The 16,550-nt window shown below is 38.0% G+C and overlaps 1 protein-coding gene across 1 annotated transcript in view; it reads right to left on the bottom strand.

The window, feature by feature from the left end:
* Positions 1-16,550, bottom strand: part of lrp1b (LDL receptor related protein 1B) — a 255,407-nt gene that overhangs the window by 82,118 nt on the left and 156,739 nt on the right. The window contains exons 26-29 of the mRNA XM_031893508.1: positions 14,816-14,932; positions 7,960-8,066; positions 2,706-2,835; positions 504-610 (exon numbers count right to left, since the gene is read on the bottom strand). Coding sequence (XP_031749368.1) covers positions 504-610; positions 2,706-2,835; positions 7,960-8,066; positions 14,816-14,932 — 461 coding nt within the window. The remainder of the gene's footprint in view (positions 1-503; positions 611-2,705; positions 2,836-7,959; positions 8,067-14,815; positions 14,933-16,550) is intronic.

Here is a 16,550-nt window from a genome sequence, read left to right as displayed (position 1 = left end):
CGGGGACCGCATCAACGAGTGGATGTGAACCCCCAATCCGACAAGATCTGCCCGATTTCAGGTCAGATATCGATCGGGCAGGCCCGTCGGTAGTGCCCCTACACGGGCCGATTAGCTGCCAAATTGATCTAAGGGACCGATATCGGCTGCTAGAATCGGCCCGTGTATGGGGACCTGTACACCCCTTTTATTTTTAGATTGCTAGTCCTATTCAGCAGGGCCTTCTTCACCTCCTGTATTAGTCAATGTTGTTATGTTATCTGTATGTTTGATGCATACACCTATTTATTGATTAAGAGAATGAGTTTAAATCATAAAAATAATAGTAACTTCTGGCATAAAGTTAATAATAAACAAAAATGTTCCATGCTGAAACTGATGGTAATATGTTGGAGTATCCTGGTAAAAGTTGTAAAACAGGTAAAACATGTGGGTGAAGCAAAACTGTTTATCCTCATTTAATCGTTCTTCATACACCACACAAATCTACTATCTCTACTCACCTCATCAGAACCATCAGCGCAATCGTATTCTCCATTGCATCTTAGATAGGCTGAAACACATCCGCCGCTGTCACACACATATTCACTTGAGGAACAAGTTGGTGATACTATAAAGAAGAATACATACAGAAGAAATTTTTACACATTTAAGGATAAAGAGGCTCCTCACATTAAAAAATAATAACAAAACTTGATAATATATTATATACATTATATCCTTCCAGAATAGAATACAATAAGATAAGTCTATATGATTTTTGCTGTGATATTTCACCTTCTCTTGACATATTTATGGATCTTTCTGTGTAGTTTCCCTCTGGGAAATAACACGTGGGGTTCACTTCCAATGTACTCATAGCATTTGTTAGGACAGGTATGGGACCCATTATCCAGAATGCTTGGGACTTGGGGTTTTCTGGATAAGGGATCTTTCTGTAATTTTGATCTCCTACCTTAAGTCTAATAAAAAAAAATATTTAAACAGTAATTAAACCCAATAGCATTGTTTTGGCTCCAATAAGGATTAATTATATCTTAGTTGGGATCAAGTACAGGTACTGTTTTATTATTACAGAGAAAAGGGAATCATTTAACCATTAAATAAACCCAATAGGGCTGTTCTGCCCCCAATAAGGGGTAATTATATCTTAGTTGGGATCAAGTACAGGTACTGTTTTATTATTACAGAGAAAAGGGAATCATTTAACCATTAAATAAACCCAATAGGACTGTTCTGCCCCAATAAGGGGTAATTATATCTTAGTTGGGATCAAGTACAGGTACTGTTTTATTATTACAGAGAAAAGGGAATCATTTAACCATTAAATAAACCCAATAGGGCTGTTCTGCCCCCAATAAGGGGTAATTATATCTTAGTTGGGATCAAGTACAGGTACTGTTTTATTATTACAGAGAAAAAGGAAACCATTTTTAAAAATGTAAATAATTCGATTAAAATGGAGTCTATGGGAGATAGCCTTCCCATAATTCTGAACTTTCTGGATAATGGGGTCCGATACCTGTATTGACACCATTCTCTGATGGTGCTTGCATCAAAAGATGCTCCTTGCTTCCCTATAGTCCTGCTTGGCGCCATTATGTATGTCCCACCTACTCTGATGAATAAAGGGCAAGTATACCTATTAATGATTGGGAACCTTTGGGCTACCTCTGTCTTCAAGCTGTCAGTAATTTCAGGTTGTCCTCTGCAAGCTGCCCCCCAATGGGCACAGCAGACAGTGCCCAGTGCATAACACCCAAAACTAAATTAACCCTTTTGTGTATCTTTCATCTACCTGTAGCAACAAGAATCTCTGTTGGCTTTCCCTGGGCATTGTGGGTATGTTTACAATTATGCCCTGTGGGGCTGAGATCTTTTGCAGCTAAACATAAGAACATAAGACACAGCTATGCCCCTATGCCCCCAACTGTGAAAAGTAACCATAGAATATGCAGAGGTCACAAAAGGTAACTCAAAAACTATTATAGTCTACTAGGATAAAGCAATTTTCATTGCATTTTTAAATGCCTTAATTTAAAAAACAATATTAAATAAATAACTACAATTCCCCTCAGGGATTACTGAGAATGAAAGCAGAGGAGAGTACATTAAATATCTATTTTCTCTCTGGTCTTGGGTAATGAATTTTGTTTTATTTTATTGTGTGAATGTCTTCCCGGGGATTTATTTTCCTGTATCAAAAACACTGTCAAATTCATCTAAAAGTAATAGAAGAAAAGTCATAGGTTAAAAAAAAAGGTAAATGGTTCATTATAGTGAAGCTGACTGACAGTTTGCGCTGTATAAGTACAGGTATCGGACCCCTTATCCGGAAACCCGTTATCCAGAAAGCTCCAAATTACGGAAAGCCCGTCTCCCATAGACTCCATTATAAGCAAATAATTCAGAATTTTAAAACTGATTTCCTTTTTTTATGTAGAAATAAAACAGAACCTTGTAATTGATCCCAACTAAGATATAAATAATCCTTATTGGATGCAAAACAATCCTATTGGGTTTAATTAATGTTTTATTAATTTTTTAGTAAACTTAAGGTATGGAGATCCAAATTATGGAAAGACCCCTTATCCGGAATACCCTTGGTCCCGAGCATTCTGGATAATGGGTCCTATACCTGTACTAGGAAATGATATTTTCAGCTACTGTATATGTGAGGGTCGAAATGTTTACTGTATAAATACCTGGTTCACAATTTTTTTCATCTTCTCCAGATTTGCAGTCTTCATGTCCGTCACATTTCCACTTAGCTGATATGCACTGTCCAGTAGAACACTGGAACTGCTCCTTTGAGCAACCAGTCTCGCAGTTTCTCTGTTGAGATGGAAAACAAACAACAGATGGATCAATAATGCCTTTGATCATTGAGTATCTTGAGTTAATCAAACTTCAAAATCATAGCAAACAGAAATTGCATCTGGTTCACCTATTTCTTCATATCTTACTAAATAAGACCAATGTAAATGGTCTTATTTAGTAAGAGAAAGAAATCCAAGTCCGGCTTGGGACTCCTCCAGTTACATGGGAGTAGGAGAAACAATAGGTTAGCTGAAAGCAGTTCTAATGTGTAGCGCTGGCTCCTTCTGAAAGCTCAGACTTAGGCACACTTTACTGCTGTTCTGCAAGTTGGAGTGATACCCCACCCCTCACCCCCAGCAGCCGATCAGCAGAACAATGGGAAGGGAGCAAGATAGCAGCTCCCAGTAGGTATCAGAATAGCACTCAATAGTAAGAAATCCAAGTCCGGCTTGGGACTCCTCCAGTTACATGGGAGTAGGAGAAACAATAGGTTAGCTGAAAGCAGTTCTAATGTGTAGCGCTGGCTCCTTCTGAAAGCTCAGACTCAGGCACACTTTACTGCTGCGCTGCAAGTTGGAGTGATATCCCCCCCCTCACCCCCAGCAGCCGATCAGCAGAACAATGGGAAGGGAGCAAGATAGCAGCTCCCAGTAGGTATCAGAATAGCCCTCAATAGTAAGAAACCCAAGTCCGGCTTGGGACTCCTCCAGTTACATGGGAGTAGGAGAAACAATAGGTTAGCTGAAAGCAGTTCTAATGTGTAGCGCTGGCTCCTTCTGAAAGCTCAGACTCAGGCACACTTTACTGCTGCGCTGCAAGTTGGAGTGATATCCCCCCTCTGCCCCCCAGCAGCCGATCAGCAGAACAATGGGAAGGGAGCAAGATAACAGCTCCCAGTAGGTATCAGAATAACCCTCAATAGTAAGAAACCCAAGTCCGGCTTGGGACTCCTCCAGTTACATGGGAGTAGGAGAAACAATAGGTTAGCTGAAAGCAGTTCTAATGTGTAGCGCTGGCTCCTTCTGAAAGCTCAGACTCAGGCACACTTTACTGCTGCACTGCAAGTTGGAGTGATATCCCCCCTCCGCCCCCCAGCAGCCGATCAGCAGAACAATGGTAAGGGAGTAAGATAACAGCTCCCAGTAGGTATCAGAATAGCACTCAATAGTAAGAAATCCAAGTCCGGCTTGGGACTCCTCCAGTTACATGGGAGTAGGAGAAACAATAGGTTAGCTGAAAGCAGTTCTAATGTGTAGCGCTGGCTCCTTCTGAAAGCTCAGACTCAGGCCCACTTTACTGCTGCGCTGCAAGTTGGAGTGATATCCCCCCCCAGCAGCCAATCAGCAGAACAAGGGGAAGGGAGCAAGATAGCAGCTCCCAGTAGGTATCAGAATAGCACTCAATAGTAAGAAATCCAAGTCCGGCTTGGGACTCCTCCAGTTACATGGGAGTAGGAGAAACAATAGGTTAGCTGAAGGCAGTTCTAATGTGTAGCGCTGGCTCCTTCTGAAAGCTCAGACTCAGGCACACTTTACTGCTGTTCTGCAAGTTGGAGTGATACCCCACCCCCTCACCTCCAGCAGCCAATCAGCAGAACAATGGGAAGGGAGCAAAATAGAAGCTCCCAGTAGGTATCAGAATAGCACTCAATAGTAAGAAATCCAAGTCCAGCTTGGGACTCCTCCAGTTACATGGGAATAGGAGAAACAGTTCTAATGACAGAATACCTATAACAGTTATCCCTTTATTAAATAAATAGGTAAAAAAATTACACTTATTTAAATTTATTGGCCAGATGATGACCAGGGCTCTCCATAATAATGAAAACCCGTGAAACAATACAATGCTTCTATCCATGTAATTTGCTTTTTGCTACCTACACGTTCCTAGTGCATTATTTTCTTTGTTTGGTAATTTAGCTGATTAAGTTCAATGTCTGAAACAAAAACTCTCATTTTACTACTTCATGCCAATGATAAACGGTTTATATGTCTATGTATCCGGCAACAAAACGATTTCTAAGACCTCTCAGGTATGTTCAAACATGAAGGCTGCTCAGGGCTACACTTTTATTTGCAAAGAAATGAGAGGAACAACTAAAGTTTCTATATTTCGGATTTTTTTTTTTTTTTATTCCAATCTAGTTCACCATTCTCTTGAGTCTTTTTAGAGGAACATATTTAATATGGCCTAGAGAGATTTTGCAGTAGAATCCAAAAGTTAAAAAAAAAGATAAAGAAGAGTTCGGTATATTTCAAATACATTCACAGTGAAGACAAGATACAATTGTAGAGTTACTAGAGGAATAATGTACTAACCAAAGAACGTAGGACTATTTCCAGTGCTTTGCCCTCAGCATTTATTATTAGTAAGTCAAGAAGGGGAGCCAACCCCGCCCCCCACACAAAGTGCTCCTTATAGACCTCCATGTGAATCACCAGAAATGTCTGTAAAAGTGATTGCTAGATGATAGCTGCCTGAAACCACAGGAGACCACATTTCAAACAAAGTTTTCATAAAAGGTGTTTGAACTAGTGATGAGCGAATCTGTTCCGTTTCGCTTCGCAGAAAAATTTGCGAATCTTTCAAAAGATCCGCGAAACGGCGAAAACTTTGCGAAACCGCGAAAATGTCGTGCGACAAAAAAATTTGAGTGCCATTGAGCCCTATGGGAGGCTTTCCTTGGGACAGGTTGGAGCTGCAGAGTGCCATTGAGCCCTATGGGAGACTTTCCTTGGGCCGGGTTGGAGCTGCAGAGTGCCATTGAGCCCTATGGGAGACTTTCCTTGGGCCGGGTTGGAGCTGCAGAGTGCCATTGAGCCCTTTGGGAGACTTTCCTTGGGCCGGGTTGGAGCTGCAGAGTGCCATTGAGCCCTATGGGAGACTTTCCTTGGGCCGGGTTGGAGCTGCAGAGTGCCATTGAGCCCTATGGGAGACTTTCCTTGGGCCGGGTTGGAGCTGCAGAGTGCTATTGAGCCCTATGGGAGGCTTCCAAAATCATGCACAGAAGGATCAAAGTCAGAAAGGTTTTTCCGCCGCTTACGATCGTTCGTATACGAAAATTCTGTGACTTTCGGATCGCCAATACGATATTATCGTGACTATTGTGATTTTAAGCATTTTCGTGACATTTCTGATCATCAGAAATTATCATATCTAATCCAAATTTTACCCATTTCGGGATTTGAACTCGTAGTTTGATGAATCTGCCCCTAATATGACCTCCTACTTCATTTAATAATATATGTGTATTTATTATCCTTTTAACAAAGATATAAATCTTAAAAAATATATTTATAAAAATGATATTATTGTCCAAAATAGAGAGCCACATTCTTATTTATCCTTCTCCTATATCTCCCATTATGTATTAATCCTTTCAAAAGTGACATGGCCTTGCATCACAAGCCGTATAGGCATGATTAGTATGGAAATGAACCTTTAATTATCAAAATACAGGTATAGGACCCGTTATCCAGAATGCTCGGGACCAAGGGTATTCCGGATAAGGGGTCTTTCCATAATTTGGATCTCCATACCTTAAGTCTACTAAAAAATTATTTAAACATTAAAACCAATAGGATTGTTCTGCCCCCAATAAGGGGTAATTATATCTTAGTTGGGATCAAGTACAGGTACTGTTTTATTATTACAGAGAAAAGGGAATCATTTAACCATTAAATAAACCCAATAGGGCTGTTCTGCCCCAATAAGGGGTAATTATATCTTAGTTGGGATCAAGTACAGGTACTGTTTTATTATTACAGAGAAAAGGGAATCATTTAACCATTAAATAAACCCAATAGGGCTGTTCTGCCCCCAATAAGGGGTAATTATATCTTAGTTGGGATCAAGTACAGGTACTGTTTTATTATTACAGAGAAAAGGGAATCATTTAACCATTAAATAAACCCAATAGGGCTGTTCTGCCCCAATAAGGGGTAATTATATCTTAGTTGGGATCAAGTACAGGCACAGTTTTATTATTACAGAGAAAAGGGAATCATTTAACCATTAAATAAACCCAATAGGGCTGTTCTGCCCCAATAAGGGGTAATTATATCTTAGTTGGGATCAAGTACAGGTACTGTTTTATTATTACAGAGAAAAGGGAATCATTTAACCATTAAATAAACCCAATAGGGCTGTTCTGCCCCAATAAGGGGTAATTATATCTTAGTTGGGATCAAGTACAGGTACTATTTTATTATTACATAGAAAAGGGAATCATTTAACCATTAAATAAACCCAATAGGGCTGTTCTGCCCCCAATAAGGGGTAATTATATCTTAGTTGGGATCAAGTACAGGTACTGTTTTATTATTACAGAGAAAAGGGAATCATTTAACCATTAAATAAACCCAATAGGGCTGTTCTGCCCCCAATAAGGGGTAATTATATCTTAGTTGGGATCAAGTACAGGTACTGTTTTATTATTACAGAGAAAAGGGAATCATTTAACCATTAAATAAACCCAATAGGGCTGTTCTGCCCCCAATAAGGGGTAATTATATCTTAGTTGGGATCAAGTACAGGTACTGTTTTATTTTTACAGAGATTAATGTTTCTCAGAAACATTCCTGAATTTGAGGAAAATAAAATGAACCAAAAGGGGGATAATCTTGCTTATAAGGTTCTGATAAAAGGTCTTAAAACATACAAGGGAATGAGATCTAATGCCAGTTTTGGGGAGAAGCTCTTAATATGAGAATGTGCAGTGTTCATACTGAAAATGTATTGTAAACACAATATACAGCCATGAAGGTTTGGTCAATAATTGTATTTTTTCTAAAGGTCATTGATTTTTTTTTTCTCCTTGTGGGATATCAAGCTCAAAAATTGTGCTTCCTGCTCTCCAGGCACAGTACTATTACTGACATGGCTTCATTCTTGTCACCAAACCACTAGAGAAAGCAGAAACTCTAGCTAGATTTGACCAGGCTTAAAAAAAAAAAAAAATCAAAGGTCATATTAGAAGAAGTCTATATTCACTCTAGATTCAAGTTAAGGTTACTCTTTGGCTCCGTACAATTACTTCTCCAAGCACTTGTGAGGCGAAGATGAAGTTGGGGTTAAAAGGTTTATTGGAAATCTAGCAAGACAGCTCTTAGGCCATGTATGTTTGAGGAGTATATGTACCTCGTCGCTTCCATCTGCACAGTCGTATTCTCCATCACACCAAAATCTCGATGAGATGCAGTCTCCGTTAGAACAAAGGAACTCTTTCAATGCGCACGTCTGCGGTTCTGTGGGATAAAAATCATGTTACAAATAAATTTATTGTTTATTTTCTATTAGACATATGGTTAAAGCAATGCCACTCTTCCCAGAGCCTGGCCCATCCCTTGTACCTCATTGGATGGTATGGGAGCTGGGCAGATTGCAGTCATTCTTATTGCACCCCTTATTCTTTTCTAGTAGCTTGGCTCTAAAAGTCACAGCAATGGGGCCAAGTAACCACAAAAACCCCTTGAGGTAAGGTGGTTACCTCATGTTGTGGCCAAAACACCCCTGAATGTACAGGCAAGTATTAAGCTGGTCATTAAGGATGTAGCGAACATCGCCAAAAATGTTCGCGAACCCGTTCGCGGACTTTCGGCAAAACTCGCGAATATTCGCAAACTTTGCGAACCCCATAGACTTCAATGGGAAGGCGAACTTTAAAACCTAGAAAAGCCATTTCTGGCCAGAAAACTGATTTTAAAGTTGTTTAAAGGGTGCCACGACCTGGACAGTGGCATGCAGGAGGGGGATCAAGGGCAAAAATTTCTCTGAAAGATACTTTGTAAAAAAAACCGCAAAAAAAAAAAAACGCAAAAAAAAATGCCAAAAAAGAACACCAAAAAAAACCGCAAGCTATTCCTATGTATACGCAAAGGTGAAAAACCGAAGCGAAAAAACGCGGCGGAAAAAACCGAGGCAAAAAAACGCGGCGCAAAAAAAACGCGGCAAACCCAAAATTAGTTCGCCGGCGAACAGTTCGCTACATCTCTACTGGTCATACATATTTAGATTTTAGTCATTTTATGACAAATGGTCATAAGCATAAATAAAGATTAAGTACCATGTGGTGTGAGATACAGTAGGGAGAAGGTCCCTGTCCCATAGAGCTTACAATTAGGGATGGGCAAAATGTTTCGCCAGGCATGGATTTGTGGCGAATTTCCATGTTTTGCCATTGGCGGATTGTTTCGCGAAACGGATGAAAAAATTTGCCGCTGGAAAAATTCGCCAAAATAATAGCCGTGCGACAAAATAATAGCTGCGGGTGACAAAATAATAGCCATGTGACAAAAGAATATTCTTTTGTCGCTACTCTTTTGTCACCCGCGGCTATTCTTTTGTTGCGAGGCTATTCTTTTTTCGCCCGCAGCTATTCTTTTGTCGCCCGCAGCTATTCTTTTGTCACTCAAATTTTTTCATCCATTTCGTGAAACAATCCGCCAATGGCGAAACGCGGAAATTTGCCACAAATCCATGCCTGAAGAAACATTTCTCCCATCACTAGTTGTGTCACAAGTGAATAAAAATTTTACATATTTTACTAAGAATCCTACCTACTCTCCCAATAGGGATGTAGCGAACCTCAAAAAAAAAGTTTGCGAACCCGTTCGCGAACTTACGCCAAAAAGTGCGTTCGCGAACTTTGCGAACCCCATAGACTTCAATGGGAAGGCGAACTTTAAAACCTAGAAAAGCCATTTCTGGCCACAAAACTGATTTTAAAGTTGTTTAAAGGGTGCCACGACCTGGACAGGGGCATGCAGGAGGGGGATCAAGGGCAAAAATTTCTCTGAAAAATACTTTGTTGACACAGCGTTGCGTAAAAACGCAACCTATTCCTACGTATATGCAAAGGCAGCTGGCAGACCTAGTGGAAATACGCAGCATTTTTGCTATTTCGCACTATTAGCACCATGGAAATGGGATTTGCTTACACCAGTACTAGGCTGAAAAACGCCATGTGTGGCTTGTGCGGCGTTTTTAGGCCGAGAAAAAGCTCAGCGAAAAACCGCAGCGGAAAAACGCCTAAGGCGAACCCAAATTGCGAACATCGCGAAAAGTTCGCGAACTTGCGAACACCCAATGTTCGAGTGAATTAGTTCGCCGGTGAACAGTTCGCTACATCTCTATCTCCCAATTCATATAGGGAGATATTTGTTAGGCTTGGGATGCCAATATTACAGTGTTGTCCAACATTAGCAGATTGGATATATTGCTGCTAAGCACCATTTCAAATGTGTTCAATGTCTTTACTAATCATTTTATAAACAAAGAACAAGGCCCCGGGTGTAGACAGAGGAGGTAGGATTCTCTCATTGGTGGATCTGTTAGCGTTCCGTGAACACCTGGAGATCTGGAGACATTTCTAGGTAACAGTTTTTCTGGAATATAGCTCCCAGCATGTGTTTAATCTTTCATAATGTGTGGGAGTATGGGGGGGGGGTTCTGTGCAGCAACATTTGGGCAAGTCATGGTTGAGCAGCAATGTTTGCAATAACTGATGTGAATTTTCATTAAATGACAATGCGTTCCTATATGAATTCCCAACATTTATATATTTCCAGTAACACTACACACAATTAAAATAAGAGCTTGGGCCTTGGAACTAGGTTTGTGGTAAGCACTTCATTACGGCTACGTTTTTTTTTGTTTCCCCTGGAAATCAGCGCATAATTATCTGAGTAATTCAATGTAATTAAATAAAACCTTTGCAGGTACATAAAACATGAATCCATTTACAAACCTATTTGGAGCTTTTTCCAGAACATCAAATAACTTATAAAAGCATGGTAATTACCTTCTGCAAATATGAACATTATTCCACATGAACAAAACTTTGCAATGATCTTTAGATCTGAAGATAACTTGCATAACAAAGGTTTTACTTTTTTTGAAATATAACTGACAGGAGTAGCACTAATGGTTTCCTGACTTCTTTGGGTCAATTCCACCCCCACCCCCCCCCCCCCCCCATTGTTATCCTACATATAATTAGGGCCCCCTTTAGCCAATAAGATTTATGGAAGACACCATTTTAATGAAATAATTAAATTTATTTTTAAAAATGTGCCCTTTTCTCCGTAATAATAAACAAGTACCTTCTACTTTATCCCAACTAAGATATAATTACCCCTTATTGGGGGCAGAACAGCCCTATTGGGTTTATTTAATGGTTAAATGATTCCCTTTTCTCCGTAATAATAAAACAGTACCTGTACTTGATCCCAACTAAGATATAATTACCCCTTATTGGGGGCAGAACAGCCCTATTGGGTTTATTTCATGGTTAAATGATTCCCTTTTCTCTGTAATAATAAAACAGTACCTGTACTTGATCCCAACTAAGATATAATTACCCCTTATTGGGGGCAGAACAGCCCTATTGGGTTTATTTAATGGTTAAATGATTCCCTTTTCTCTATAATAATAAAACAGTACCTGTACTTGATCCCAACTAAGATATAATTACCCCTTATTGGGGGCAGAACAGCCCTATTGGGTTTATTTAATGGTTAAATGATTCCCTTTTCTCTGTAATAATAAAACAGTACCTGTACTTGATCCCAACTAAGATATAATTGCCCCTTATTGGGGGCAGAACAGCCCTATTGGGTTTATTTAATGGTTAAATGATTCCCTTTTCTCTGTAATAATAAAACAGTACCTGTACTTGATCCCAACTAAGATATAATTACCCCTTATTGGGGGCAGAACAGCCCTATTGGGTTTATTTAATGGTTAAATGATTCCCTTTTCTCTGTAATAATAAAACAGTACCTGTACTTGATCCCAACTAAGATATAATTGCCCCTTATTGGGGCAGAACAGCCCTATTGGGTTTATTTAATGGTTACATGATTCCCTTTTCTCTGTAATAATAAAACAGTACCTGTACTTGATCCCAACTAAGATATAATTGCCCCTTATTGGGGCAGAACAGCCCTATTGGGTTTATTTAATGGTTACATGATTCCCTTTTCTCTGTAATAATAAAACAGTACCTGTACTTGATCCCAACTAAGATATAATTACCCCTTATTGGGGGCAGAACAGCCCTATTGGGTTTATTTAATGGTTACATGATTCCCTTTTCTCTGTAATAATAAAACAGTACCTGTACTTGATCCCAACTAAGATATAATTGCCCCTTATTGGGGCAGAACAGCCCTATTGGGCTTATTTAATGGTTAAATGATTCCCTTTTCTCTCTAATAATAAAACAGTACCTGTACTTGATCCCAACTAAGATATAATTACCCCTTATTGGGGCAGAACAGCCCTATTGGGTTTATTTCATGGTTAAATGATTCCCTTTTCTCTGTAATAATAAAACAGTACCTGTACTTGATCCCAACAATGTTTTGGTGACCCATGGTTGAATATAATATAGGGAAGGTTATATCACAATAACTATATATTTGTGTAAGATTTCAATGAATTTTACATCTGTAAATTAGAATTATTCTACAAATTAAAAGAAATGTCTATTTCTGAAACCTTTCAGAAAGAGAATAGCCTGGAATGAATCTACTCAAATATAATGTAATTATCTCATTAACCTTTAAACTTATATTTAAATAGTAAAGTGCAGCTTTGTAGCTCTTCTAGGTGTCAGGTTTCCAAATTCAATAGAGTTTGATTGCTATATTCTTTCATTAAGTACTCTATTGTGTTCCAGCTGCTATTATTATAATACCCCAGCTCAATAAATTTCATTTGGGTCTAATTTATTCCATTAAAGTAAAAAAATAAAAAAGTGTTAAGTGATACTGTATCATAAAATAACTTTTCTGAATTTGGGAGACTAGGAGCTCGGAAGATCACGTCATTGACATTGAAGGAGAATTGACAAAGATCCCTTAAGGCCTCTTATACACACTCACGTGTTCGATAAATTGCTTGAAACATGGACTGTGACGACAAATTACGTTGTTGCCTATTTTATTAGATGTCTTAAACCAGGGGTCCCCAACCTTTCTTACTCGGGAGCCACAGTCAAAGGTAAAAAGACTTGGAGAGCAACACAAGCACCATAAAAGTTCATGTAGGAGCCAAATAAGGGCTGTGATTGGCTATTTGGTAGCCTCTATATCAGGAGTCCCCAACCTTTCTTACTCGTGAGCCACAGTCAAATGTAAAAAGACTTGGAGAGCAACACAAGCACCATAAAAGTTCATGGAGGTGCCAAATAAGGGCTGTGATTGGCTATTAGGTGCCTCTATGCACCCTATCAGCTTACAGGGGCTTTATTTGGTAGGAAATCTTGTTTTTATTCAACCAAAACTTGCCTCCAAGTCAGGAATTCAAAAATAACTCCCTGGTTTGGGTTCAATTTTAAAAATATATGTCTAGGAAATTTTCATTTTTATCATTATTTACATTTTATTTTTGACCTGCAGATTTTGGTTGGTTTCCATGTATGGATTGTATGTGAGAAAGCAAGGATTACACTGCCATTTCAGATAGTATTTATTAGTTATTAGGAGAGGAGGGAAAATATAGATCTGTTTAGGTGTATGATTTCATAAAATCTTTTGAATGTATCATACGATGATTGCATAAACAAACAACAAAGATCTTCATATACAAAAACAGCTTCCAGCATATATTTTTTTCCACAATAATATACAGGTATGGGACCTGTAATCAAGAATGCTCGGGACCTAGGGTTTTCTGGATAAGGGGTCTTTCCATAATTTGGATCTTCATACCTTAAGTCCATTTGAAAAAAAACCAAACATTTAAACATGAAATAAACCGAATAGGATTGCTTTGCTTCCAACAAGGATTCATTATATCTTAGTTGGGATCAAGTACAGGTACTGTTTTATTATTACAGAGAAAAGGGAATCATTTAACCATTAAATAAACCCAATAGGGCTGTTCTGCCCCAATAAGGGGTAATTATATCTTAGTTGGGATCAAGTACAGGTACTGTTTTATTATTACAGAGAAAAGGGAATCATTTAACCATTAAATAAACCCAATAGGGCTGTTCTGCCCCAATAAGGGGTAATTATATCTTAGTTGGGATCAAGTACAGGTACAGTTTTATTATTACAGAGAAAAGGGAATCATTTAACCATTAAATAAACCCAATAGGGCTATTCTGCCCCCAATAAGGGGTAATTATATCTTAGTTGGGATCAAGTACAAGGTATTGATTTATTATTACAAAGAAAGAAGAAATCAAAAATTTGAATTATTAATTATTATTAGTGATGGGAAAAATAAGTTGGCAGGCGTGGATCCATGCCGAATTTCCCATTCTTTTGCAAGTGGCGGGTTTTTTTGTTAAACAGGCAATAAAATTTGCGGTGGAAAAAGTAGCCCACGTTAAAAAAATTGTTGCATGTGACTTCTTTTTTTATGTGGGACAGATTCCCTTATCACTAATTTTTATTAAAATTGAATCTATGGGAGATGGCCATCCTGTAATTAGGAGCATTACAGATAACAGGTTTCTGTATAATGGATCCTATGTATATACAATATTACAAAGAATATCAAGGGAACACTCAAAAGAAGAATGACTGATCTGGACAAAATTCTTTAAATGTGGAAGAAAGGGACTAATCACGGAACATTTTCTAGGCTCCTATTTTACTAGCAATTTATTCTTTTCAATTGCATACATTTCCAAAAATAAGAGTTTTTAGTTTATGTTTATACCCATTAACTTATTAAACCACCATATTACATTGAACTACAGCCTACAAGGAGTCAAGTAATGCACATTGATCATTCCCTGCATAAAATCACCTAATATGTTGAAATACAGTTTGCCGAGCGTTCTAGATCAAGCGTTCTAGATCAACCAGGTCTAGGAAATGACTGGAGGGGCAACACTGCATCTCCCTACAGTAACACTACAGGCAAAAAGAGTTGGTACATACATTTCCTGCCCTGAGTGAGCATTTATATAATATAAAATTGACAAAACTGGCAGAACATTGTATTATATTTATCTGTAAAATAGAGTAGAACTTACTGCAACTTTCCTCATCTGAATTATCCCCACAATCATTTTGTCCATCACATCTCCAATGATCGGGAATACAGTTTTTGTTTTTACATTGGAATTCATGAAGCCCACACGCCTTTTTGTCTGTAATTTAAGAAAATACATTTTTTAAGAAAAATAAAGATCTATGTCAATGCAATAATAGTATTTTCAAACAGTAGCTCGCTGCTCAAATAACAAGGGGAATGAAAAATATTAGGCTTACAGCACTACAATGTTGGCACCATTAATTTACAAATGCAAAAGTCTGTTTTAAGAATAAACCCATAATATTCTTGCAATAGTTATTGGGAAAGTTTTACTTTTTTGGAGGTCTCAGTTTGGTACAAATTCTAGCAACTCCTTCATACACATACATTAGCTGAGAATTAGAAACAGGTATTGGATCTGTTATCCGGAAACCCGTTATCCAGAAAGCTCCGGATTACAGAAAGCCTGTCCCCCATGGACTCCATTTTAATCAAATAATTCATATTTTTTAAATCGATTCCCTTTTCTCTGTAATAATAAAACAGTACCTGTACTTGATCCCAACTAAGATATAATTACCCCTTATTGGGGGCAGAACAGTCCTATTGGGTTTATTTAATGGTTAAATGATTCCCTTTTCTCTGTAATAATAAAACAGTACCTGTACTTGATCCCAACTAAGATATAATTACCCCTTATTGGGGGCAGAACAGCCCTATTGGGTTTATTTAATGGTTAAATGATTCCCTTTTCTCTGTAATAATAAAACAGTACCTGTACTTGATCCCAACTAAGATATAATTACCCCTTATTGGGGGCAGAACAGCCCTATTGGGTTTATTTAATGGTTAAATGATTCCCTTTTCTCTGTAATAATAAAACAGTACCTGTACTTGATACCAACTAAGTCATAATTAATCCTTATTGGAGGCAAAACAATCCTATTGGGTTTATTACTGTTTTACAGATTTTTTATTAGACTTAAGGTATAGAGCTCCAAAATACAGAAAGACCCCTTATACGGAATACCCTTGGTCCTGAGCATTCTGGATAATGGGTCCTATCCCTGTATATCCATTTTTCTTGGCTACATAGACATTAAGATGCTATTCCATGCAGAAGAGCTAAAATATATTGAATCAATCATGATTAAAGTCTCACCCTTCCCCATTACTAATTACAGTGACATTATGCTATGGGATTAATCTGCAATAGAAGAGAAGAATATCTTTCTTTATAAAGTTGTATGTATATGTAGATAGATAGATGATAGATAGATAGATAGATAGATAGACAGTTATACAGTAGATAGATAGTTATAGATAGATAGACACATACTATTTAAAACAATTATACAGTTAAGAGTACAAAGTGAGAGACCTAAGAAGGTCAATGTCCTGATCTCTAACTAACTAACTTCCCAAACTTCACATTTCTAGTGACAGTACATAATTACAAGAAAGTAGATTTTTTTTTCCCCAGTGACAGCAGTTGACATTCATTTTTTATTTAAGAAGGCAGATTTCATAGCTGGCACATTGATGATCATGTCAAGATAACTGCTTATGCTCGCAAAATAAGTTTTCAGTACAAAATAATATGTATTATAACTGAATTAAGCTCTACAGTTTAGAAGTAGTTGACTGTGATAACCAAGATGCTCCTTGGAAGCCATATTGAAGAATATCTAACTAGAGAAAGTCTGACCCATTAGAAACTCATCCACAAGAAA

The sequence above is a fragment of the Xenopus tropicalis genome, chromosome 9, assembly GCF_000004195.4.
Source record: "Xenopus tropicalis strain Nigerian chromosome 9, UCB_Xtro_10.0, whole genome shotgun sequence".
NCBI classification, from domain to species: domain Eukaryota; kingdom Metazoa; phylum Chordata; class Amphibia; order Anura; family Pipidae; genus Xenopus; species Xenopus tropicalis.
The sequence above is the reverse complement of the archived record's forward strand: the minus strand, read 5'-3'. Positions and strand labels throughout refer to the sequence as shown.